At 41.1% G+C, this 26861-nt stretch overlaps 1 protein-coding gene and 1 pseudogene across 3 annotated transcripts in view; one reads left to right on the forward strand and one right to left on the reverse strand.

The window, feature by feature from the left end:
- The window catches only part of SPTBN1 (spectrin beta, non-erythrocytic 1), a 192708-nt gene that overhangs the window by 136670 nt on the left and 29177 nt on the right, over nucleotides 1-26861 (reverse strand). For all 3 annotated transcript variants that reach the window (XM_025868837.2, XM_073897698.1, XM_073897699.1), the window contains exon 2: nucleotides 4288-4482. In XM_025868837.2, the coding sequence (XP_025724622.1) occupies nucleotides 4288-4435 (148 nt within the window). In that variant the 5' untranslated portion in view covers nucleotides 4436-4482. The remainder of the gene's footprint in view (nucleotides 1-4287; nucleotides 4483-26861) is intronic.
- LOC112821579 (protein S100-A10 pseudogene) lies at nucleotides 1065-1702 on the forward strand (annotated as a pseudogene).

Below are 26861 nucleotides of genomic sequence, written 5' to 3' on the forward strand. Positions count from 1 at the left end.
ACCTATATACAAAACATATATACATAGCATCCTAGTAATAGAAAATGTCTGTCAACTGGGTAAAAATTAGTAGCAAGTAGTTTACTTCACCTTATTTCCTCAGATGCAAACATTTTTTTTTTTTAAAGATTTTATTTATTTATTTGACACAGAGAGAGAGCACACAAGCGGGCAGAGCATCAGGCAGAGGGAAAGGGAGAAGCAGACTCCCCGCTGAGCAGGGAGTCCGATGGGGGACTCGATCCTAGGACCCTGGGATCATGACCTGAGCTGAAGACAGACATTTAACTGACTGAGCCACCCAGGCGCCCCGACATACAAACATTTAAAGCCACTTAGTAAAGGACACAATCCAAGGTGGTGTTTACACTGTCAATACAAGATGTGCTGTGGGGCGCCTGGGTGGATCAGTTGTTAAGCGTCTGCCTTTGGCTCAGGTCATGATCCCAGGGTCCTGGGATCAAGCCCCACATCAGGCTCCCTGCTCAGCAGCAGGAAGCCTGCTTCTCCCTCTCCCACTCCCCCTGCTGTGTTCCATCTCTTGCTGTGTCTCTGTCAAATAAATAAATAAAATCTTTAAAAAAAAAAAAGATGTGCTGTAAAAAGATGAATTCCTGCAGTAATGTCTTTTATAGATCACCTCACAATTCAGATTGGAGTCTAGAGAAGACTCAACATGTAGAGCACTTAAGAGGGACAGGTAACTTGCTATGTACATTTCCACTGCGCTAGCCAAGATTTCCCACTTTAAGAACATGCATTTGTAACAGAAACCCTACAATAGCATTCCCTCACGCTGGATCTATCACTATATTACTTCCCTGTAAGAGACAGTAAGATATTTCTCTTTTCTCAAAATGAGATGCCAGCCTTCCACACCACTCCCACATTAAAGTGTGCCTTTAACATAACTCTGTTGAGTTTGATACTTTAATCCTTACTAGATTTTAGCTGGGTCTAGATGTAATGGTCTCAGACACTCAGGGAAATAGACCGGTCAACCACCAAGACTCCACACCAGTCTTGAAATGTGATTCCCCAGACCAGCTACATTAGCATCACCCAGAAACCTGTTAGAAATGCATATTATCCACTCACTGGCCGTGCGTCCCAGCCAGCAAATCGTCCCAGCCGCGCCTCGGGCCAAGGTTTCAACAGACCTCACCAAAATGCCATCTCAAATGGAACATGCCATGGAAACCATGATGTTCACGTTTCACAAGTTTGCTGGGGATAAAGGCTACTTAACAAAGGAGGACCTGAGAGTACTCATGGAAAAGGAGTTCCCTGGATTTTTGGAAAATCAAAAAGACCCTCTGGCCGTGGACAAAATAATGAAGGACCTGGACCAGTGCCAAGACGGCAAAGTGGGCTTCCAGAGCTGCTTCTCGCTAATTGCTGGGCTCACCATCGCATGCAATGACTATTTTGTAATACACATGAAGCAGAAGGGAAAGAAGTAGGCAACGTGAGCAACACTCCCGCCCACCCAATGAGAGTTCTCCCGAAGGATCTCTAGGAATCTATCCCACAGCTTCCCCCTGTATAAAGGATTCCATGAGCAGATCGGGACCCTCAGAAAATGTACAAATAAAATCCAACCCCCATTTGAGAAGCAGAGAAAGAAAAGTCAGATAAGCTTTTGATTTTTATATTGCTTGCACCCTTACCCTCAATAAACAAATTCCTTCTTCAAAAAAAAAAAGAAATGCATATTATCAAGCCCTATCCTAGACTTACTGAATAAGAAACTCTGTGGGTGGGCCCGGCAATTAACAAGATGACCAGGCAATTATGATGCATGCTCACATTCTAGAAGGATTCAGACACTGCTAAACTGTTCTCTCTTTTTTTTTTTTAATTCTGTTGCTCTTGTTTTCAGCATATAAGATTCTTAAAGAACTCAGAGATTTTTTGGTCCCACAGAATAGGAAGTCAGATAACAAGAAAATTTCCTCCAATCAAATGGCTTCTTCTAAACCACAAGATTTATTCCTGAGCCTTTTAAAGATCTTTTTTTAAAACATGTTTCAGTTACCCATTATCGATATTCTATACCAATGAGCTTTGAATCATTTTATATTTTACTGAATATAGAAAAATAGGGAAGTATACACTTGGGAGCCAGTCTGCCTTAGCCACTTAACAGCAGTGTGACCTTGGGCAAGCTACTTAATCTATGTGTCAGTTTCCTCATCTATACACTGTAGATAATAGTAATGTCTCTCGTATATGGTTGTTATGGGATTAACTGTTTATATATACAATGCATTTAGAACAGCGCCTGCACACAATCACCATGTTAAATGCTTACTATTACTATCATAACTACAGTAGCTCAGGGACCTAGATAACAGAGAGGGAAAGCCACCCTAGACGAAGTGTTAGGACAACTGATCGATACTAAAGCCAGCTGCGGATCTCCCCTGGAACTGCAGGAAAGATCAGATACAAAGAGCAAGGAACTACTCTACAACTGCAGGTACAATTTTCCATACAAGGGAGGTAATACATAGTAGCCTAGAACCAGAAAGTAAATGACTCATGATCAAAGGTAACTGGCCACCAATATCATACTGATCTAAAGACTAAATGAAGATTCAAGAAAAAGAGGTAACAGATTAAAGTACAAATCGATCCACTGGCACTAGCCAGGATCAAGGTTTCCATAAGGTTCCATGTTAATGAGTAAGCTAGAAAATCTTCATTTCTAGAGTGACTACCTGGTTAATCATTCATTTATGCCCTCAAATCAGGGAAGCTCAAGAAAGATCATTAAATCACCACCACTCAAGAGACAATTTATCCTAAGGCAACTGGAGAATTTTCCTATAGCATTTAGTTGGCTGCACCCCAGTATCCACTTCCCTCTTCCTCCTTCCTGTTATATTCCAAATTTTCTAGCCAAGCTGTTCAGATGAGACTGACCCCTCCCTACCTTACCCCACAACCCCCCCTCCTCACTCCAGAGCGTGTCAGGATTAGCTGATGTCAATCAGCATATCCTCTTCTCTGACTCTACTTGGAGAGAGATTGTGAGGGACGCCTCTGGCCCAAGGCAGGATCAATCAGGCCAGTGAGACTGCTCTGAGGGCCATGGTAGAAGTACTGGGGCAGCAGGGGTGCTCTTTTCTCCTGGATATCCTTACAGACATATCTGGGGCAGCTATCTTGGAACTACAAGGCCACAAAATGTAGAGAAAGAAACTGGGCCCTGGTCACACTATTTAAGCCCAGGAGTAAGTCTTGCTTAAAGGCCAAATTTGTCTTCAATGTGACCAATACATTCTCTTTATCATTTAAACCACTTTAGGTTAGGGTGCCTGGGTGGCTCAGTTGGTTAAACCACTTTAGGTTAGGTTTCCTTTTGCTTACAATCAAGAGAACTCTGAATGATACATGCATCATAATCAGATGACACCGTAAAGGTAACAAGAAAAGTCAGCTATATGAACAATTAACAGTAAACTTACCCAGCTAACACAGCTACAATTTATGGGTGATAATCAAAGACATTAAGAAAAAAAAAAATCATTAACCCACTTTCCTCATTTGGAAACCATTTGATTTGAAATCTCAAAGTATAGATGCAAGACCTTAAATGGACTCCACTTTGATCTCTGGTTTACATATATTCAGTATTGCTGAGTTTTCATCATGATGGAACCCTTTCTGGATTTTCAGGGCAATTTCAGGGCAAGAACTACCCACCCCAACTAGGGCGAGGGTGAAAGCGTGTTCTAAGCATTCAACAGCAACAAGAGAGTGAGAAATCACAAAGGAAGGATGTGTTTATGCTAATTTTAATGAGTCAATAGCAAACTGACCTGTTATAGCATTAAACATGCCCTTACCAGATTAAGCTATTGCTTTTTTACATCTAAAACCCTTGCATGTGATACTAACTACCCCTGGTCACCCAAAGTAAGTACTCTACTACTGTAACAAGTCAGATCAACTAAGATATCACAGGAACTAAGCACACAGGCTAATGTGTATATTTTTCTGTATATAGTCCAGTAGGCTGCATTATTTTGAAACGTAAGATGAGTCAAAGAATTCTTACAAACCTAGAGCAGCTCCAAAAATCACTCAATCATTTTGGCCTTAGGATGGACGGCTCTCCAAATATGGACCTGGCTATCTCATGCAACGGTCAGCTTGCCCTCCTGGCACATATTGATGGAGAGGGGAGCTGACCTTCTTGTAGGGGAAGACAGGGTGGGTGATTTTAAAAGGAGCCCTAAGGGCTGCTGGGCCTCTGTAGCGGGGCAGGAGGAGACGCACCTGCCAGAGCCTTGATGCGGGAGCGCTCGAAGAGCCTCGCAGAGCTGTTCTCATTGTCCCAGTCATCCACGTCCCAGCGGTTGTTGACATCGCTGTACTGCTGCTGGATCTCAATGTTGTCGTAGTCTGTGGCTACTGTGGTCGTCATCCTGAACTGTCTCAGCTGCTCCTCCACATCAGCTCCTTCTTAGAGTCCTGTGACAGAGGGAAAGAAGACCCGATTTAGATGTCTAGAGCACGCCGCGTTCCTAAGAAACCTGCTGGGTTAGAGGTGAGTAGAAGATGAGACAACTCCTGCAAGTCAAGAACAGACTTCCGGGGTCAATCGGAGATGATTCTGAACGTCAGTACTGCCTCCGAACAGGTGTATGACGTGGGCCAGGGTACTTAACATCTCTGAGCTGCAGCTTCCCCAACCATCAGAAAGGAAAGATAGTCTCCATGTTGTGGGAAGGACTGAATGAAATGACAGACACCCAGCCCAGGGTGGGTTTCTTCCCTCTTTGTAAAGTTTAAGCTTTGCAATTTTAAAGTTTTATGGGAGCTGGATGAATACCTACTTGGGGCTTCTGAATGAACTCATTTATTTCTACTCTGTACCACCATAAACTATAACCTTTTAGCTTCTCCTGGAAATTCAGAAAATGTTATATAAGAGAACAGGTTGTTTCACCTAAATATCTCATTTTCCTATTAGAAAACAGATGCCTAAGATCAAATGAGTTAGTAAATGTAAGTCACCAAGGACAGTTCCAGTACACAGTAGAGGCTTCATAAGGAACGACTGCAATTATTTAAATTGCTATTATTTACAAATCCTATGACCAAGACCCAGTTCTCAGGGACCAACCCAGGGCACAGTATTTTACAGGAACAAATAAGAAACAAGAACCTAGGCCTCAACTTTTGGTCCACTTCTATCTTCACTTTATCAAAATGCCCTCAGAGAATTATGAGAATACATTTAGCTTTAAATATAGCTTCTTCCCTCTTCAGTACAGCTATGATGCATCCCCTGAACCGGAATGTACTGAGGACTTACTCTGTGCTCAGCACTGTTTCAGATGCTAGGGATAACAGTAAACAAGAGAAGCACTCAGCTCCAGGGAAGCTGAGGAGGAGGAGCCGGACAAAAAGCGCACAAGAAAAGGCAAAATAGTTGAAAGAAAATAAAAAAGCGGAGGCAATAGAGTTGTGATCGACCACACTGTATTATAAACCTCAAAGCTGCTAAGAGACTAGATCTTACTGTTCACACCACCAAAAAAAAAAAAAAGAAAGAAATGCTAATTACGTGATGTGACAGACCCGTTAGCTAATGCTACAGTAGTGATCGTATTGCAACACAGAAATATATCAAATCAACATGTTGATTTCCTTAAACTTACACAACGTTATACATCAAATATATCTCAATTTAAGAAAGAGAGAGAGAGATTGAGACTATTTCATATTTCAGATCTAGTGGTCAGGGAAGGCCTCTCTGAGTCAGTATTTAAAGTGAGATCTCAATGCCAAAAAGGAACAGGTCACGCCCAGATCAAGAGAAATAGCATTTCCAGGCAAAGGAAAGCCTTTATGTTGAGAAGCAGGATAGCTTGTTGGAGGAATGAAGAAGTCAATGACCCATATAATCACCCACCATGGCTCAAACACAAGCATTTGGATAGGAGTAAAATCCTGGATACCAATCATGTAGACATAATCAATCCCAGCAATATAGACTTATCAGTAGATTAATTTTAACACCTACATTAGCAATGTATATACCAGATTTCATAAAAACACACAAAAAAATGAGAGAAACCTAAACCAATAAGTATGTTATATTGATCTTAGTGTTTGTCACTTTTAACACCAAGTCATAACCCCCTTCAAAAAAAGAAAAGTCGATCGTGTCATGTACCATTTGACCTTGGAGGTGGTTAATTTTCATAACTATGTCAATACCAAAGACTTACATAAAATTCAGCCTTGGAGGATGCCATCTCTACAGGGAGAAAAAAAAAAAAGAATGTGAAGGTGCTTATGAATTCCAAATTTCTCAAAGTAGAGAAAGTGCAATTTAAACCCAACCCAAGGTGAAATCTGAACACTACATACCTCTCGGGATCCGTGTTGGCTATTTGGTGCCACCTGCTGACCAATGAGAACAAGCCACCCTAGGATCTCCAAGGCAGCCGCCAACTGGGGCTCCAACTCCCTCCACACCTGACTCCTAAGTGAGCCCAACTCTCACCATTTCCCCTATGTGTCCCTCTTCCTACCACTGACTTATCCCCAGGTCAGTGACTGCTTCCCACAGATTTCTCAACAAGCAAGTGCTAATCCTTTCCCTAACCTTTAAATAAGTCGTTCAAACCACCTAAGCATATTTTGTCCTAAAAATTCTTTAATGGTGTTTGTTCTGTAACAACACCATTCTTCCTTAAAGAGGAAAGTGGGAAGCAAAAGTCTGTGTACAAAAGAAATATCAATGCTATCAGTTATTCTTTTTATTCAGTTGTTTCACTTGAGTGTCTAAGAACTTGGATATCAGGATCATTTTTCTTCAAAATGCTCCATCTGTCCTAAGATAATATCCTTATCAAACAGCTGATTTTTTATAATGGGATCTTTTTTGTTCCCCCAGGGCAATGTCAAAGCAAAACATCCCAACCCCCACCAGGGCCACGGTGAAAGTGTGCTTCTAGGTATTCAATAGCAACAATGGAGTAACCTAAGGGTAAAGGAAAAGTCAGAGTCAAGGAAAGAAATGAATCAGTGTGCCCAGAGCATGGGGATTCCAAAAAGCCCAGCACACTATAAACACCATTACCCCCAATCTACTTCAACAAGCGCCAGCTGAGAGGGAAGTTTATATCTCACATGGAGGTGTCTCCAGTAGGTTATCTACAGAGGGCTAGATTTTCCCAAGGTGCTATCAGCCATGTGTCCCCACAGCCAGTAAGGTAATCTGTGCTTCTTAAATGGCTGAGGGGAGATTAGGAGGAGAGAAGAGTGGAGAGCCGGCCATCTTAGAACTCTGCCTGGTGGGTCCGCCATTTGGAAAGCATGAGAGGACTATATAAGGTTGGCATGAAACAAGACAATCTCCTCTCCCAGAGAACGGCTCTCATTGGCCCCAACGGGCTCAGTGAGGGCCCAGATTCTGACTGACTTGATCACCATGGCAGGAAGTCATTAAATAATCCCTGAATGAATAAAAATCAATAATATCCTGGGTGCTATATGAATAATACCCGTGTTTTTGTGTCTAGGTTTTGGGAAGATGGTTAAAAACGCATACCTACCTTCCCTGCCCTAAGTCTGTGTGTGTGTGTGTGTGTGTGTGTGTGTGTGTGTGTGTGTGTAAAAACAAGGAATATGTAAGTCCAAGACCCCTCCACCAAATACTCTTCTCTAACCCTACATCCTATAAACTGGAATTTTCCAAAAGATACAAAAAAATTCCAAATGCTCATCATTTTATACTTCGATAAGAAGACAATCATTTTATTTCTTCAACTGGCAGACCAAAACAGAAACAGATCAGGAAATGATTACCCTAGACCCAGAAGACAAATAGGTTCCGCCAGCTCTTGCATGTGCTACACTACAAGGTCATAACCACCAAGAAAAAAGCCAGAACATTATCATTCCAAGTTTCAGTAGTGTTCTATTAGTTCACCTCTTTTTTGACTAAAATTCCATATATCAATACCTGGCAAAGTCCAGAGGGAAAATATCTTATCTGCTTACTTCCCAAGATGCCAAATCTGTTTTCCATGTGACACAGGTATTAGACAAATGCACAGGTTTTTTTATTCTTTATCGTTATCTCCAAGTTTCCTTCCACTGCCCTTTTCTGTTTCTGTATAAAATCTCCCTGGGTGATGTTACCCATCCCCAATCTTTGGCTCCTCCCCTATGCTGATAGCCGCTGCCTGGACAGCTAAGTGCAGGGTCCTAAGGATCATCAGGTCCGTGTCTAAAAATAAACCCATAATTTCTCCCTCCAGACGCCATCTCCTTTCCGTCACTCCCTCACTGAACGGCACTCTCCTTTCTCCCAGTTACCTCAGCGAGACACCTTGTAGTCTTCCCTCACCTCTCCCTCTCCTTCCATCTTCAGCCCCCAAGGCTGCTTGTACCTCCTGACAATCAGCAGTTAGCTCAAGCAACAGTTTTTTTTCTTAAAGATTTTATTTGAGAGAGAGAGAGAGAGAATGAGAAAGAGAGCACAAGAGGGGGGAGGGTCAGAGGGAGAAGGAGACTCACTGCTGAGCAGGGAGCCCGACGAAGGACTCGATCCAGGGACACCAGGATCATGACCTGAGCCGCTTAACCAGCAGAGCCACCCAGGCGCCCCGAAACAGTTTTTTCTTTTTCCAGCAACTCACCTCCAATTTTCATTGCCACCAGAGGGACCTTTCCCAAATGTAAGTCCAATCATTTCATTCCTGTGACTAAAACCCACTGAGGCCCAAGCCTTCAGAAAAATGCCCAGAAACCTTTGAAGCAAAAGGGCTTCATGAGGGGACTCTGACCAGCTCTCCAGTGTGGTCTCAATATTCCTGTCCTAAGCTCTTGTAGCTCCTGAAGGAAAAAAGTCAGGCTCTTGATTTACCTCCAAACAACCGGGAAACAGCTTTTTCCTCTACCCACAAATCCTAGCTTAGGTATCACCTTACTGTAACTACCTCTTATCAGTTACCACCACTACCTCCTGGTCTGAATTAAGACAACCTTAGAGAATCCTCAATATGTCCTCCCCCTCCCAGACCTTATACACCACTGACCTATCTCTTAGCATTATAAGACTGTTTCATAAGTACTAAACTTCTATTTACTTATTGTCACGAGGCCATAGGCTCTCGAGGTCATGTTCCCATCATATTGTTCTTATATCTTCTCAACTCCTGGTGGGGTGCTCAGAAACATTAAATGCTTCCTGATTATTTATTTATGCCTGGGTGGGGGGGGGGGGGGGAGACTGGTAGGTAGAGGTCAGAAAGGTGAGGGCACGGGGACAATGTCAATTCAAGCTGCCACTCTGGTACTAACTCCATCAGGCACAAAGGCCAAAACACACGCTCACTGGAGCTACACAGATCTCCTGGACACCCTGCTTTCAAGGAAGTCACAATTTTAGACTAGTCACAATTTTAAACGTGAACATAGATTTAATAAGGTACTTCTCCATGTACATATTAACACTTAGGTTTCCCTTTTTAATTTAGTTTTAACCCATCAAAAGAATTTACTTTTTGTTTGAACTATTCAGATTTCAGAAAGTAAAAAAATGAGAAGAAAATGGGATTTTCACTGGCACTAAATACACACACACACACACCCCCCACACACAAACACACACCTCCTTAATACCCAATTTTAAGTAAAGGCTCTAATAAATTAAATTAAAATGAAAAAGGTAACTAACATTTGCCAATCCTTTTTGAGGAAGAAAACCATATGCTAACTATTTTGGCAGAAGCCACAGACCCAAATGTTCTGCAAACACTAAAAACCCTCTCACTTTACTCATAAAAGACTTGAAAAAGCATACACTGGACTGCTGGTGTGCTATCTCTAAAAAAAAAAATTCTGCTCAGGGACTCTGAAGGGATCAAGCTGTGGGGTCTGACAATTTCCAGGAACAGACCCAGGAGAGATCTGCCTCAATCCTCTCAACTATTCTGTCTCCAAAAAGTAAGACTTGAGTCACACGGTATTTGCAATGTGCCCACTGAGGCATTCTGCAGCATGAATAAAATGGCCAACGAAGAGGAATATCTGCAAGAAACCACAGGGATGGATAAACCCAGCTAACATGTTGTTATTCAGGTTCACAGAGCTAGTTTCACAATAAGGCCCAAGATTCCATCTTAAATATTCAGAGTTCTCTACTCACAAAACCAAGACATAAATGATAACTTCTAGTGTGACAACTAACAAAGTCATGCACCCAGTCTTTTATAAAAGTTTCATTCACTTTTTTTTTTTTTTAAGTAAGCTCTATGACCTAAATGGGGCTTGAACTCATGATCCTGAGATCAACCAAGAGTCACATGCTCTACTGACTGAGCCAGCCAGGCGCCCCAGTATCATTCACTTTTTTAAAATTACCAGTTGACTTGCAGCTTTACAGAAACACATGAACTATACAAAAAGCATGACACAGCTGTCCAAACTAGCCAAAATTCATAGAATTAGACCATTCTGAGAGGAAGTATGCTCAGAGACCTGTTTAATAATTAACCGTTGTTAACAAAGGTGGTCCTCAAATACTCTGTGCTAACTTTTGTCTGTTTATCAATGACAGAATAGGTTAAAATCTCCCACTCTGAGTGTGGATTTATCAAATTTTCCTTATAATTCCCTGGATACATACAAATTATAACTATTTTATCTTCTCGGTGGGCTAACATTGAAATAGCCTATTTTCTCCCTATTCACACATGAACTCGTTTATTGATAATAATATATGCCTGGTATATTTTTTTCCATTCTACTATTTCGCCTTCTATTTTGTTATAGGTTTTAGTTATGTCTTTTATTTTTTAAATCTAATCCAAGTTTTTCTGTCATTTTGTGGGCAAACATAATCCATTTACATTGATTAGGATTAGGGCCATATTTGATGTTTTAACCAACTTGCTTTCTACCTTAATTAATGAAATGGGGAAACTGGGGCCAAAGAATTAAACAACTGGATCATGTCACACAGCTATGAGCCCAATATCTATAGTATCTTTGTCACCTCTGAATCCTGAGCCACAAGAACTCAATCTAATCTTTAAAATACAGAAAGCTGATAAGTCTAACAATCAAAGAAAATGCTAATTGCATTTAAAATAGTTTAATTTTCATGCTGGCTTACTTTATGTGGGTATAGTGGCTTTACTTGCTTTTTCATACATTCCTTCCCAGAAACCCTTTGAGATAGGTAATATTATTAGCCCTACTTTATTAATTAATATATTTTTTAAAGTAATGTCTACACTCAACCTCACCAGACACCAAATCTGCGAGCACCCTGATCTTGGACCTTCCAGGCTCCACAACCATGAGAAATAAATATTTGTTGTTTATCTATGGTATTTTGTCATAACAGCCCAAAGGGACTAAGACACCTTCATTCCCAATATTCAGAAATAACTTCTTTCCTACACAGGTGAAAGATGCCCCTAGAAGGCTGATTCGTTTTATGAACAAAGTTCTAGGGACAAATTTTCCTTTTTAACATGGGCATGTTAAGCCAGGCTCTACTCTTTGGAGGAGCAAAATTAACCCTTATTATAAAGGAAATTAATTATTTTAAAATATTTCACTAGCAAACAATACACTGACCAGAATTCATTTTCTTTTAGAGCAATCTATTAAAAAGAATCTTCCATCACTATGGCTTAATAACATAGTACACAATGACCAAGAACAGATTTCTACAACAAGGAGGAGTATAACGTAGGGAGGAAACAAGGCATCTCTCTGACCTCCCTCCACTTTATAGGGTAAACTGCACAGTAAAACAATAGAATTATAAACAGATTATTATTTGAGTGCCTTAAATGAAAGGAAAATTCTTAATATACTGAATAAAAATTTATTCTTTTATTATTTGTACGTTACATTTTTAAACAAAGTACCTTATTTCTTTTCTTTGCTTGCCTATGATACCATTTAGATTCTAAATATGTATCTGCAAGCCCTAAAATTTGTTTAGACTAGCTTTATTTTGAAAAGAGAAAGATTAGCTCTTCCAATGTCTATCTATAAGTCTCCAAATAACCTAACTTGAATCAAACAAAAAAATTTAATAATTTCTACTAAATGTATGGCTATCCTCATTAGCAGTTAAAGGCCAAACTTGGTTTTGTTCTCCTTTTGGAGAGAAGCAAAATTGAAATCATTAACTCAACGCAGACTTAACACTATGATCTGATGGCCAATGTGGGGTTTCTAAGTCACCACAAATAACTATTTTGGTCTTACTCTTATTTCCAGATAGTTTTAAATTACATTACAATATAGGCGTAATGGTACTGCTGCCAAAATGCTGATCCTGAATTTCAGTGAGTTTGGCATTTCATTGTTATTGTTTGTGACATTTCATAAGTCAGTATCATGTGTGCCCAAACAACAGAGAAACAATAATGTGCTTTCTATTTGGAAAGATGACTTTTCCTTCTAGAGCAGCCCAGTGCCAAAATTCTCTGCAAATGAAAGTGCATCTCTCTACTACCTGGAATAGTGCAAATGAAGGAAATATGTAAAACTGCAATGACAAGCAATACTATAGGAAATGAATGAGGCACGCACACGCGCGCACACACACACACACACACACACCCTAAGCTCCACAAGGGTCAGGATCCTCTCTGATCTGTTCATTTTTATACCAGCAGCACCAGCATCGTGCTCAAGACAAAGCAGGTGCTCAAAAACAATTATAAAGTAAAATGGGCAGGTGGTAGGAGCAGTGTAACTCCAGAGCAATCTAACTCTGAAAACAATGCTTCTTTCTGCCTACACAGTATGTATCCTGGACCTCAATAAAATTCTCAGTGTTACATAAGGGGCAGCCTTCACTCGGTTTCATTTAGAAAAGGATGAATTTTTGCAAGAAGTTTGTTTTCAAATGTTGCAAAATGAGACAGGTCATATTTGAATAGGAATGGAATAACCACTAATTCACAATCTCATTTGGGATATATATAGTATATAAATTATCAATAATATAATAAATTAATATATATTAATATTAATATACTGACAAATTTAAACGTGTAATTTATATACATAGTATATATTATTATTAAGATGTTAATAAATATTTATTATAGATATAAATAAATATTTAAATAATGTTTTAAGAATCATGCCCCTTTAAGAATCATTACGCTTTGCAAAGTGACCTAAATCCTAGGCATGTCTAATATCCAAATTTCCAAAGGTTTAAATATTAGTAGTTAAATTTTCTCAGAGAACAGTTCAAACAATTCTCATTGCTTGGGTTAATGCTTCGGCAGCAAGCCTTTCCCATGTATACCTGGTAAATGTTTCCCAGACTTACTTAGAACTCTGTAACCTTTCAAATGAACAAAATGAATAAAGGTTAGGCTATGATACTTGAAAAGAAAAAGTGACATTAATTCCAGAAAAAACATTCATATAATTATCATTTTAACATGATCAAACTTCTATTACTAAAATTTGTTTAAATCTGATCAATTTGAAGAAACTGAAAAAAACAACAACGTTTAACAATTTATACAGGATGAAATCCATTAGAATTATGCACATTACTTTCAAAAGCTTGATTCCAAAGGTGCTCAATATGAAGTCTGGTAACAAAGGTCAGTTAAAGTAAATGCGGAGATCCATTTGGCTTTCCAGAATATTTAAACACTGTTATATGAGAAAAAGGAGCCATAGGGTTTAAAATGTTCCCCTAAGTTTAGAATCACGGAGGAGCTCTCTGACCCTATAACTAAGAGCATACATTCATCATAGGTGACCAACCACAAGTAAGTATGTATCTACCACAGGGCCAGACCATAATCTGACCAACTGAGCCGACAACCCAGCACCCCACCAAACTTGTCACAAAGGCACAGAATAAAGCATGGTCTATCCAAAGCTACAGGGCCATGGGCCTGCAATTCAAATTTGCTATTGCTCAAATCACTTCAAAATGAGAATAAGGTCTCAGCTGGTCAAGTCCTTAATCAGGTTCAAGGGCAAAGGAAACCAGCAACTTTCCTTGTTCCCCCAACAGCAGAAAATAGGCTTAAAAGAACAAGAATGAGAGCATCCAGAGCATTCTCTTTAAAAGCTCCCTAGTGCTATGATTTTGGAAACTGCATTTTTGAACTCCTCGCCTGAACAAAATCAAGCCTAGACTTTCATCCCCTTGAAATATGTTATTAATAAACTGGTTTTCTACTTCCCAAAATATCTACAACATAACATGCACTTTGTTTATCCTGTTTCCAAATGCTTTCAAAGAAGTTTGTTACTTCCTGTGCCAAACTCAGCAACAGAGTAAAGAATGAACAAACAGGAAGGCAGGGCAAATGAGGGCTGGAGGCAATAAATTCTGTCAGCATTTGATTCTGTGCAGAGAGAAAAATCAGGGGCTGGGTACCCCAGCAGTGGCTGGATATTTAGGGATGTCTGAGCGAACTCTGATGCTCTCTTTCACGCCATCAAACGCTAATGCCAATCCAAAAAGGATCCTGTAATCAAGGACGGCTTTCTGATCTCATTAGCAATAGAACCTTTTAATAATTTGTGATTTTAAAAGATTGGGACAACAGAACCAGGTCAGCCTAAACCTAGGAAGGCTCTTCGGAAGCTCCCAGTCCCAACCCCAGGCCCCCCGTTATATGCTCTTGTGAGTGTCTTTTCCTCATGGCACATACCTATAGCATTTAAATAATTACATGTGTGATTATTTGTTAAATGACTATCTCACCTTATATACTATACTCTCCATGAACTCTCAGGTATTTCTCTCTTTATCCATGTATTCCTAGATACAATACGTAGCACATAGCAGACAATAAACATTTAGTGAATAAACTTTAAAATTATCTCACCTTCCAAGAGTATTATAAGCACTTTCCCTACCAGAACTGCTGTAACAAGGGAAAAGAAAAATCCAATGTATCCAAAGGCAAATTTGTTCAAATGAAAGCTGTTAAACACTAAAAACAAATATAACCCAAAATCTGAAACAAACCCTAAATGGTCAAGAATCATCTGCATTTTTTTTTACTATATTTACCACATTACAACTTTTTTTTAAAGATTTTATTTATTTATTTGAGAGAGAGAATGAGAGAGAGAAAGCACATGAGAGGGGGGAGGGTCAAAGGGAGAAGCAGACTCCCCGCTGAGCAGGGAGCCCAATGCGGGACTCGATCCCAGGACTCCAGGATCATGACCTGAGCCAAAGGCAGTCACTTAACCAACTGAGCCACCCAGGCGCCCCAACACATTACAACTTTTAACTTCCTTTACTTACCAAAAGAAAAACTAACTTCAAACGGCAACTTCAAATTTCTATTTCAATTATAGAGATGAATTTCCCAAGTAAAAATCTCATCGCGGGCTTAACAGCCATCCTCAAAGGGTATTGACTCGAAGATGAAAGTGTGGTGAAGCAGGTTCGTAACCCAGGGCCCAGGCACAAACAATACTTTCCTCACTACCTCAGAAAGTATACTTAGCACAGTAAAGGACCCTGGACCAAGAAGAGACTCAAAACTGTTCGAAAACACACACCATAGCCCATTTAGACATTTAAAATACCCCAAATCGGAAGACGTGAAAGTGAACAGCAGTCCAAAGAAAATGTGGTAAACTCAACAAAAAAGTACCAGCAGGGGCGCCTGGGTAGCTCAGTCGTTAGGGCGTCCCTTCGGCTCAGGTCATGATCCCAGGGTCCTGGGATCGAGCCCCGCATCGGGCTCTCCGCTCCGCGGGAAGCCTGCTTCTCCCTCTCCCACTCTCCCTGCTTGTGTTCCCTCTCTCGCTGTGTCTCTGTCAAATAAATAAAATCTTAAAAAAAAAAATTTTTTTTTTAAATAAAAAAATAAAGTACCAGCAGAAGGTAGTCTACACAGAGCTGGCTCAGTTGTTAGGAATGAAGCAATCACACCAGGGCACTGCCCAATCCTAGAGTATTGAGAAGGGGGTAGGCAGGCTGTAAGAGAGCTGGGAGTCCAGGTCCCGGAGCCAGGACTTCCCAGGGGAGAAAGTCTTAAAGGGACACTCATTAGGGCATCCTCATTAGGAGGCCTCATGTGGGCACTGGCACAAACTCCTTGGCAGACAGGAAGCAACAAATTCAGAATGACTCAGGGTTAGAAGGCGCTTTCTAACAACTTGAGCTCTCCAAAAAATGCAGAGGGTTGGCCGGAGAGCAGGGAGTTCACCCTATCACCAGTGGTTCACTCAGGGTGGGGAAGTACCATTTGACAGGGAAGCTAGAGAGGAAACCAAGTACTGTGTGGGAAGCCGGGCGACATGAATGCTAAGCGCCCTTCCAACCAGCAGGCCTCTATGATTTGGTTAACCACAAAGTATTTACCATTCTTGTGATCAGTACACTGTAGTAATACTACAGGACGTGAAATGTGGTTCCCAAGGTAGGCGCGATACTCTCTTCCATGGGGCTCAAGGGATATTTCAAAAGAATGACTTTTCCATTCCTATTTTTAACCGAATCTCTACTACCTTAATTATAGCCGTTCTTTGTGTTTCCACATAAAGTATCTGCATTCTCTTTAAAACAAAAGTACTCTTCTGCAAACATTTATAAATATTTTCATTGGGTTGCACAACCCTGCTGGGAAAAAAAAATGGGCAAAAAGTTTCGAAACTGGCTTTTACATTTTGATGAAAACATTAATCTTAAGCACACCACTGAAAATATTTATCAAAACAATTATTTTAGTAGGCAACTTTATATTTTTATTAATATCATAGGGTACCAAAACATAGGTTCATTTAAAAAAAAATTTTATTAGAAAATACTTCCTACACTGGCATAATATCTCTGTCACTCAGAGCATATTACTGACTCGTGTTGTCCTAAGCAAAAGGCAGAGACATTCTCGACATTTTTTTTTAACAGAAAGGTCCTTTTTTTTTTAAGATTTTATTAATTAATTTGACAGAGAGAGCCACAGTGAGAGAAGGAACACAAGCAGCAGGGGTGGGAGAGGGAGAAGCAGGTTTCCCGCTGAGCAGGGAGCCCGATGCAGGGCTCAATCCCAGGACACTGGGATCATGACCTGTGCCGAAGGCAGACGCTTAACGACTGAGCCACCCAGGCGCCCCCATTCTTGACATCTTAATAGATGTGAAAAAGCAAAAGTTTTAAAGAAAGTTGGAATGTCAAAATATAAAACAGTTGTGCTTCATAAATCCTTTGTTTATACTGTTTAAATAAAACCTCTCTTTGCTTCTTCAGATTGGAGGGAAGGGCATTAAGTTTCAAGTACGTTTCCTTAAGAAATTACTCTGTGATCCTCCTGATCAGATTTCTGCTCTAGTGGAGGGGATTTAAACTCATCAGTCCCAGCAAGGGTACTTAAAAGTCAATGCACACACATCCAGCATTGGTCATTTTGCAGCTACATGCTGACAAAATGAGGCTGATACTCAAAAAAATGAGTTGGTGACAAACCAAATAACCAAGGTATTGGGGGTGCCTGGGTGGCTCAGTTGGTTGAGCATCTGACTCTTGATTTAGGCTTAGGTAATGAATCTCAGGGTCCTGGGATCAAGCCCCATGTAGGGCTCCATGCTTGGTGGGAAGTCTGCTTGAGATTGTCTCCCTCTCCCTCTGCCCCTCCCCCCACTCACACTCTCACTCTCTCAGATAAATAAATCTTTAAAAAAATAAAAATAAAAAAATAACCGAGGTACCACATGAACTACAGAATTTGTTTTGCTATGGCTGTTTTAAATGCAGTTCCTAGAAGTTCCTTATCTCACCTGCTTTCTATAGGCAGATCATGATTGCGCCAAAACATTTCTGAAAAAAGTGAACTGATACATTTGGAAGCACCAAGAAAGGGTGGGAAAGTCATTCACTGTAACCACACTCAACTATGGGATGATGAAAAATTAGGCATTTAGCAGTTTCTCTGCCAGAAGTTGGCTGACTTTACTTTCTGGTGATGTGCATGTTTTTGATCCTGCTGCTTTGCTCAAAAAGGGTTGATATGTTCAAAGACTAGGCACAAAAAGACCTGTTTTTGAGACTAGTGATGATGAGAGCAAGGATCAAAACAGTGACCTACAAGGATGGTCATTTTCATGCTTATGGTGATTTCTTGCCTCTAAGCTTTGGATACTTTTGAATTCTGCTTTATCCCGCAGATCCTCCAGGGGAAGGAGTAGGCAGGCAGCAGTGCCAGAGACTTCTCTGAAACACAACTTGCCCCACTGGGCCTAGAGAAGGACAACAGGGAGGGAACCGGTCTGCTTCGTTTGCTCTGACTGCAAAGGCACTAACCCACTGAGCAGAGACCCCTCACACTATGGAAGGCGGCCAGTGGCTTACAAAGTGTAGTAAAGACTGGCCAAGTTCCCATGAGATCGTCCTATCTTCTAATGGAGCATGCAAAGAAATGGAGACTCCAGTCTTGGGGGCAGGCGAGACTAGTTGACCAGGATCCAAAAAAAAATTTTTTTTAATTAATCAGTTCAACAGAGTGAGCTCCACAGGGCAAGATTTTTTTAACTTAGCAATCACTGAGCAGAAGACTAAAACGTACCCAATGGTTTAAACCCCTCTTTGTGTAAAATCCAGGGTGACTGCAGTGCCAGGAAAGATGCCAGCTATAGAGGCAGGGAATATCAGTGCTCCTCTTGCCTCATGACCACAGAGGGAACATGGTAGTGACTACACGTGCACTCTCCTTGAGGTGAGTGGGCTGATGTACTAGCTCAGGAGTCTGCAGCGCTCCCTCTTGACTCCTAATGAGGACAAAGCCAACAAGCACTGGTCCTCTTCAACCAAACTGCTCACCACTCACACTCTCTAGGAAAGTCCTCAAGAAGTTCCAGAAAGTTCCTGCTTTCTCAAGAAGTTCCAGAAAGTTCCTGCTAACCAGTTCAACAGGCTTTACAAATGAGGGGGGAGACCCTCCCTGTTGCTTTTAGTGTACATTCCAAAAAGAAACACACACACACACACACACACACACACACACACACACACCCCCGAGCAAAGCCAGAGTACGCCCTTGGTTTTGCACTGAGACAGATTTTTCATTAACACACCTGACTTCAGCCTAAATCCATTAATCTTTCTCTATGTACAGGACCTTGCAGGAAAAGCAGCCTGGGATCTGTCACCCATGCATACACATCTCAGCCCCAAAAGGTATTCTCTGAAGTATTTATTTCATTTCCTCTAAACAGCAGGAGGTATCCTGCCTCTCAGCCATGCCTCTCCATGCCTCCGTTGCCAGAAATAGACAGCAATGTCAGCAGCAGCCTTCTCTGATGCAAATCAACTCCTCCCAGACCACTCTGTCAGCCTGACCATCCCACAGCGCGAAACTGATGCCAGCTGCCCAGTACCGGCTACACTGCTCAGGTCTCTGGAACCGGCTCCTGACAAGAATAACACACCTTCACCATCAGCTTCCAGATCATAGCAGAGGTTAGGTCTTTAGGGCCAGAAAGCAGAAAACCACCAGTTTCCCCATCACAGCTACCCTCTCTCATGGGAGGGGGAGGGGGGCATTTCAGAGGCCAGTGAGTGCCTTTTAGATAAGAGATGGATCAATTCTCTGACATCCTGAAAAAGAAAAATACACATTTTTGCTTTCTTCATTTTCCTCATTTCTCCGAGTTTTACATTTGGAAATGGATGCTGTCATATTACAAGAATCAATGGCAGGTCTGGAAATGAACCAAAGCCCTTGAATCCAGTTTTGCTCTAAAATGCAAGTGTTTTTCTATCAAATGTTCCAAAATACGCTAATGATCACCTGCAGCACAAATTTTCAGGGAGCTGTGCACTTACCAAAAATGTGACCAAATGTGTCTCAAAGAAAAAGTCTCTATGCACAAAAGTCACTCCGTATCTCAGCTTCCTTTTGCCCCACAACTCCCTAGCCCCACCCTTGTGCTCTCTGCTCTTCAGAGGCTTCATCCCCGCAGGAAGGCTGCCCTGCTGGTGCCCTGTGCTGGGGCAGGGGCGTGCCCCGTTACCACCCTCCACTGCACAGCGGCAGCACTGACCTGATCAAGTAGCTGGCAGAAGTAGGCGAGCAAACAGGGCATTTTATTTTTTTTTAAAGATTTTATTTATTTATTTGACAGAGAGGGAGAGACAGTGAGAGAGGGAACACAAGCAGAGGGAGTGGGAGAGGGAGAAGCAGGCTCCCCGCGGAGCAGGGAGCCCGATGCAGGGCTCCATCCCATGACCCTGGGACCATGACCTGAGTCGAAAGCAGACGCTTAACAGGACTGAGCCACCCAGGGGCCTCATAAAGAGAGCATTTTAGACAAAATCTCCAACACAATAAGGGCTGGAACAGACCAATTCAGAGTCCGTGGGGTCCAATCCTCTTTCTGATACCGCAGACCTGCACCTTGCTGTCCAGCCCCATTAGCACTTAATTCTTTAAACTATCCTTAATGGATACAAATAGCATTAGAAATTGTCAGTTATGCCAAACATTGCCTAAATAATACGTACTAGCCCCTAAAAGGGGAGAAAGAGGCTTCTCAGATATGTGAAAGTGGCTATTCCAAAGACTCTTCTGTGATAAACAGCAACTGATCTGGAAGCTGACATCTCATTTTAGCTAATTACAAACCTCTTTGTTTCTGGGGAAAAAAAAAAAAGGAGAAGCTGAGGCCATTTACCAGGCCTCTCACTGAGGAATGTGGTAGCTCCAGTAGGAACACGGAGGAAGGCAGTTTTTACTTGGATGAAAGGGACAGGGTGATCAATACTCCAACCCTCACTGGGGTCCTACTCTGTTGTTGCCTGGCCAGGCTCTCCCGAGGGCCAGGAGGCTGGGGAGCTCACCAGAGATCTAGAATCAGAGACTCTGACATCCCTTCCAGAAACCAGTTATCCCATGTTCAGGTCGGTCCTAGAAGGGTCCTTGGGACAAGTCACCTTGAGGCTCAAGGCCTCAGTTTCCCCATCTGTAAAGAGAGAAGTCTGGACCGGAACAGTGGGTCCCAGACCCAGCCGCACATCTCGATCCCTCGTGATGATTCTGTGACTTAATTAGGCTCAGGTGTATTTGGGATTTAGATTTTCTTCCCTCTTGTTGCCCGATACATGAATCTCACAATAAAGTATCTTAAATGAAAATGTTGTGGTTATTTAGGTCTTCAGCTCACAAACGAGACTACGTGTCATTATTTTCTTTTAAAATGACCAACTGCCTAAAACATTTGTTCATTCCCTGATTTTTAGCCTACCATAGACCACAGAAAAGTACAAAACAAATCTTAAGAAATGAACAATTAACATAACAAAAATGCAAAGAATTATAATACCAAGATGCCAAAAATACTGATTATATTTCAATTACTATTCGCGCTTTCATCTGGAAAACATACCCTTCACTGGAAAGTACCCAGTGTAACAGCTGCATTGCTTTTTCAACTTTCACAAACACTCCAAAAGTTAGCCAAATCTCTCGGGGTTGGCTGCCGTCCAGGGTTTTATTGTTATGTACTATTAGTTCATAGTGAGAAATGCGGGCTAAGGAAGGGAGAAGGTGAAGGAACAACAGGGCTTCATAATCATGTGCAGATGTGAACGTTCCTGAAGGTTTATCTGCCAGAAAATGCCTCCCGTATTACTTCCATTACCTGTAGCCTTTATTAGTTTAATTAGATAATTACAAATGTGTGTTTTTAGGACATCATTTAAAGACTTAACTTGAAACAATTTTTCTTATGTCAGTGGCTGACACTTTAATACTTTTCATATGTAAAGCAAACTGCGGGGTTCTCTTTCCCTCCCTCCCCTCTTTAAGCAAGAGCTGAAAGCAAATCCACAGGCAAACCACCAGTCAACCTTCCTTCATTATGTCCACTTCTTGTCAAATCAATTATGGTTCAAAAGCCTCTCACTTTTAGTACTTCATAAATGTTGGGACATTTTTTTTTAAAGGTTTATACAAACCAAATGTAGTGACATGGTCCAGCACAGACTTTTCAATTTCATGAACCTGTAAAGTTAAACAAATAAACAAAAAAATGAAGGGACCAGCGTGGGTTTCCAACTTTTATTTGGTTAAGGAGTAGAAATTAAAACAAACACAAAAACCACTCAATCACATTGCCACTATTTTATAAACGGGACCCCCAAACAGGAGAAGGATAATCACCTACGAATGGAAAGATCAATCCTTTACTGCAGAGAACACAGGGTAACTCTGCACCCAGGCCTATGAAGCAGGCCGTGAGCGCCTCGCGACACACCTGGACCCACAGGTGCAGCCAGAAGCAGGAGTCAGTGGTGAGAAGACGAAAGCCGAAAGCACGACTAGCTGGCTGGGAGCAGGCACAGATGCTCCAGGTTTCCAGGTCCACACCGAACCCTGACCCTACTTCTGAAGTCCCATCCTCTTCTAAAAGTTCCATACCCGTTAGACGACAAAACCCTGCCAGACCGTTATGTATTTTATTGGGATGAAGGACAGGAACAGGCAGGTCTCTTCTGCCCCTCCAGTGTGTATCTCCAGCCCCCAGCATTACACGTGGCACAACGTAAGTGCTCGATAAATATTTATGGAATGAATGACTTTCCTGATCTCCACAGTATTTAGAGGGTTTTAAGAAAAATGCACTGGATCACTGATGCTTGGGAGCTTCTTGAAAGAAAATACAATATGAATTGGGTTTAATTTTTAACTTTATGGAGGTATGTACATTTGCATTATTTAACGTTTACATAGCTCTATGTGCCAGGCCTAAAGCCCTTTACACACATTAACTCATTTAATCCTCAACCTTTTGTATTTTACGATGAGAAAATTGTGGCACAGGTCAAAAGTCAAAGAGGTAACCTTTGTGGAGTTGGGATCTGAACCCAAGTGATCTAAATCCTGAGTCTACTATGCTGTCCAGTATGGTTGCAAAGAGCCACATGTGGATATTTACATTTAAATACATTAAATAAAATTTAAAATTCAGCTCCTCAGTATGCTAGCCATACACACTAAGAAGCCACACGTGGCTCGTGGCTACCATACTGCACAGTGCAGATATAGGACACTTCCATCATTGCAGGAAGCCCATTGGAAGCACTAGTCTACGCTCTTAAGATTAAAACTCTATCGCTGCCTCATGATTCGGGTTTGACTCCAGACCTGAAGTCCCATCTCCATGCCTAGCCTAACTTAACCTAGTAAAACATAACACAAAGGGTTTTTCCAATGGGGACTCTAACACCTACTCTTTAAGCAAAAATATATAAAAGCAGGTTGACAGCAGCATGAGCCTTGATGGATGTCCTCAACAAGAAAGCCAACAAAAAAAAAAAAAATTTTTTTTCCTTTGTTATTCTCTACTCTTCTCCTGGCAGGATGTTCGCAGAAACCGTCTCTGGCTGCAAGCTCACTGGCCCACACTTGCACCTGTCCTGCTGTGAAGGACTGAAACCCTGTATTTATGGATTTTGTAAGCAGAGTTCAGCCAGAGGGTAGCCATTCCCAAAATTCAGTTCTCAAAATATTTGCAGATATTTTTCAAAATGTACAAAGCACAGCACACAAGGTTCTTTCTGTAACACAAGAAACAAAATTTTTGTTCTTGAGGCACCCTTTAAATTCTACGTCTTGGAGAAGGATTCAGGGTGAGCTGCCAGGAAGGTGGGGGGTTGGGTGGAGGGGGTTATGATTTCTGCCAATTCCCAAAATAGTTGCACCTTTAAGAAAAAGGTGGTTGTTAAAGGTCAGTTACCTAAGAAGGGTAACACACCAAGTCACCATTCAATACAACATCTGAATCCAAAGGGCCGTGAGGCAAAATGAGACCCTGGACAGGTAAATTCTGGTAAAGTCAAGTCCCAGTACCAACGGGCATGACTTTCAAGAGGTAAGGACGAAAATTTATAGGGGAGGGCAAGTCTCAAAGGAAGAAGGAAGGATCTGAAGTGGGCTTACAGGAAGACTGGGGAAAGAAAACAAATTCACAGCTCTGCTGTAGCTGACCTTCCCAGCTGTAGAATTCTGATTCTGCATTTGTTAAACGAAGTCAATGGGAGATCTATAACACAAGATATTCATCATTCCTTCTCTCCCTCTTCTAGGCCAAGCATTTCTTATGATGCTCATTTTCAGAAAACCCTAGAGGGTTCCTCACAGAAACTTCAGAGGTTCCCTGAAAGGACATGCATCCTCTGGGTCAAAAGATGACTAGTTTCTCTGGCACTGCAAAAAACAAAGGAAGCTGGTATGCTGGTTCCTGGTGGGGAGCCAAATACCCACAATGAGGAGCTGAGTGCACAGACATTGGATCTTCACGTTCCACACCACACTTCCCTCAACCACTACTTCCGTAAACATACGCCCAATCATCACTTTCAATAGCTGAGCAGTTTTCTACAGTATGGATATACTATCAACTATTTAACCAAGTCCCTACTATAAGACACAACTTCGTGGACAAGTATTCTCAATATTTTTTTTACGAATGTGGCAGTATCATTGTAACCTTGTCCATTATTTTCTTAGGATAAATTTCTAGAAGAGAAATCTATCGCTCTACAGAAAGGCACTTTCCCACCAGAACTACACAAGACGGCCTGTTTCCCCCTCTACTATGAGCAGCATCAACCATTACATTTAAGTTCACTACAGGTCACTAAAGTAGTATCTCACAGTTATTTTAATTTGCATGTCGGTACTTAAACTAGTGACATGACACTGAATATGTTTTCATAATCTAAATGGATCACTTATTTGGATAAGCTACTAACCTCTCTGTGCTTCAGTTTATTTATCTGTAAAACAGATACTTATCTCATAGAACTGTTTTGATAATTGAGTTAATGCACATAAAATATTTACAATACAAAGAATATTAAAAAATATTTATTATTGTTATTCATACTTTTTAACTTATACTTTTTTTTAAAGATTTTATTTATTTGACAGAGAGAGATAGTGAAAGAGGGAACACAAGCAGAGGGAGTGGGAGAGGGAGAAGCAGGCTTTCCGCGGAGCAGAGAGCCTGATATGGGACTCCATCCCAGGACCCTGGGATCATGACCTGAGCCGAAGGCAGACACTTAACAACTGAGCCACCCAGGCACCCCTTATTTATACTTTTTAATTTAATTCTGATAAGGAAAAAATCTTCCTTCGAAACAAGAGAGTTCACATCAGTGGTTGTTTTTTGTGAACACCACAGATGAAATAATGATCACTGAGTAACAAAGAACCACTGTATGTACCTGTGTGTAATTCTAAAAATGGACCTCCCTCCCCTTTGCTTAGTAATAACATCCAGTAGACCAAGGCTATTTTTCTGTAACATAAAAAAATACATGTTTGAATAAAATTTTAATAAACTGTATATTCTTTGATTTCTTTTAAATAAAATCCTGATGTTCTCAGAATTTTAAAAATGTTTTAACAAAAAAAAAAATCCCCAAAAGGAGCTTGGTTAAATAAATCATGATATATATATATATATATATATATATATATATATATATATAATGTAGACCCTCATATATAAAATAAAAACAATGATATTTTATACATATATGTCAAATATGGGACAATTCTCAGATGAAATAGCAGGTAACAAAATATGTATGTTATGATTCTATTTTTGTTTGAAAACACACATTTATCTGGAATAGTATGCACCAAAATGTGAAAAGTTAGCACCGGGTGGTGGTACAAAAGGCAATTTAAATTTTCTTATTTTTCTTAAGAAAACTTTATTTTCCTTAGTTTCTACAAAGAGCACTTTAATTTTTGAAATGAGACATTTTAAGTATTTGTACAGGTGGGATTCCAATGTGGTGTGCAGTTTCCTGGACAGAGCACAGCCTGGCAAGACAGGTCCCTCTTGGATAACAAGGTTCTCTCTGGCACAAACATTCTTTGGACAGACTGGGGAGTAGCGCCGCCTAAGGATCCCTTGAGTTCTAAACCTGACACTCCTGCCTCCTCATTTTCCCAGATATGGGTCAGGGCTCTGAGCTGATTCTGTCTTTCCCCTGCTGACCAGCCATCAGCCATGCTCCAGGGCTTTCAACACTCTCCAAACTCTAGGATAAGCACACAAGGCCCCTGTTCTCCCTGTCTCATGCCCTGACACAAACCCACACACACCTTCACTCCAGGCAGTTCCCATACTGCTCAACACCCTCTCTCACATTCAGCTCAAGCTCATGTCCTGCAAGGGCCTTCACTGGACCCCGACACCCATACCTGACACAGCACCCTGCACCCCGGACTACACTGCAGGCCCATTCTTGCCTACCTGCTTGACTTTGAGTGGGTTGGGGGGATACAACAGAGTGGTGGAGCCAGCAGACAGGAGGACGGGGGACTTACTGAGGTAGAGATGACATAAAAAAAAAAAAAGAAAAGAAATACAATGAATGGCACGTATATAAATTACACAATTTGGTAAGTTTTGACATATGTAGACCCCTGTGAAACCATCACCACAATCAACGAGCAAATCCATCACTCCAGTTTCCTCATACTCTTCTGCAATCCATTCTCTTGTGCCACCCCCCACCCCAGACAACCAGAGATCTTTCTATCACTATAGTTTGTTTATTCTCTATAAATGGAATCATATAGTATGAATTTTGTGTGTGTGGCTTCTTCATAATTATTTTGAGATTCAGACATGTTGTTATAGACAGCAATAGTTCATTCTCTTTCTATAGCTGAGTAGTATTCCATTGTACACATACAACACAGTTTGTTTATACATTTGCCTGTGAGGGACATTTGAACTGTTTCTGGTGTGGGGCTACTACAAATAAAGCTGCTGTGAACATTTGTGTACAAGTGTTTGTGTGGACATGTGCTTTCATTTCTCTTGGATAAACGCCCTGG

This window comes from Callorhinus ursinus, unplaced genomic scaffold (assembly GCF_003265705.2).
Source record: "Callorhinus ursinus isolate GAN/ISIS: 27379988/994484 unplaced genomic scaffold, GSC_fseal_2.0 scaffold10, whole genome shotgun sequence".
In the NCBI taxonomy this organism is placed as follows: Eukaryota; Metazoa; Chordata; class Mammalia; order Carnivora; family Otariidae; genus Callorhinus; species Callorhinus ursinus.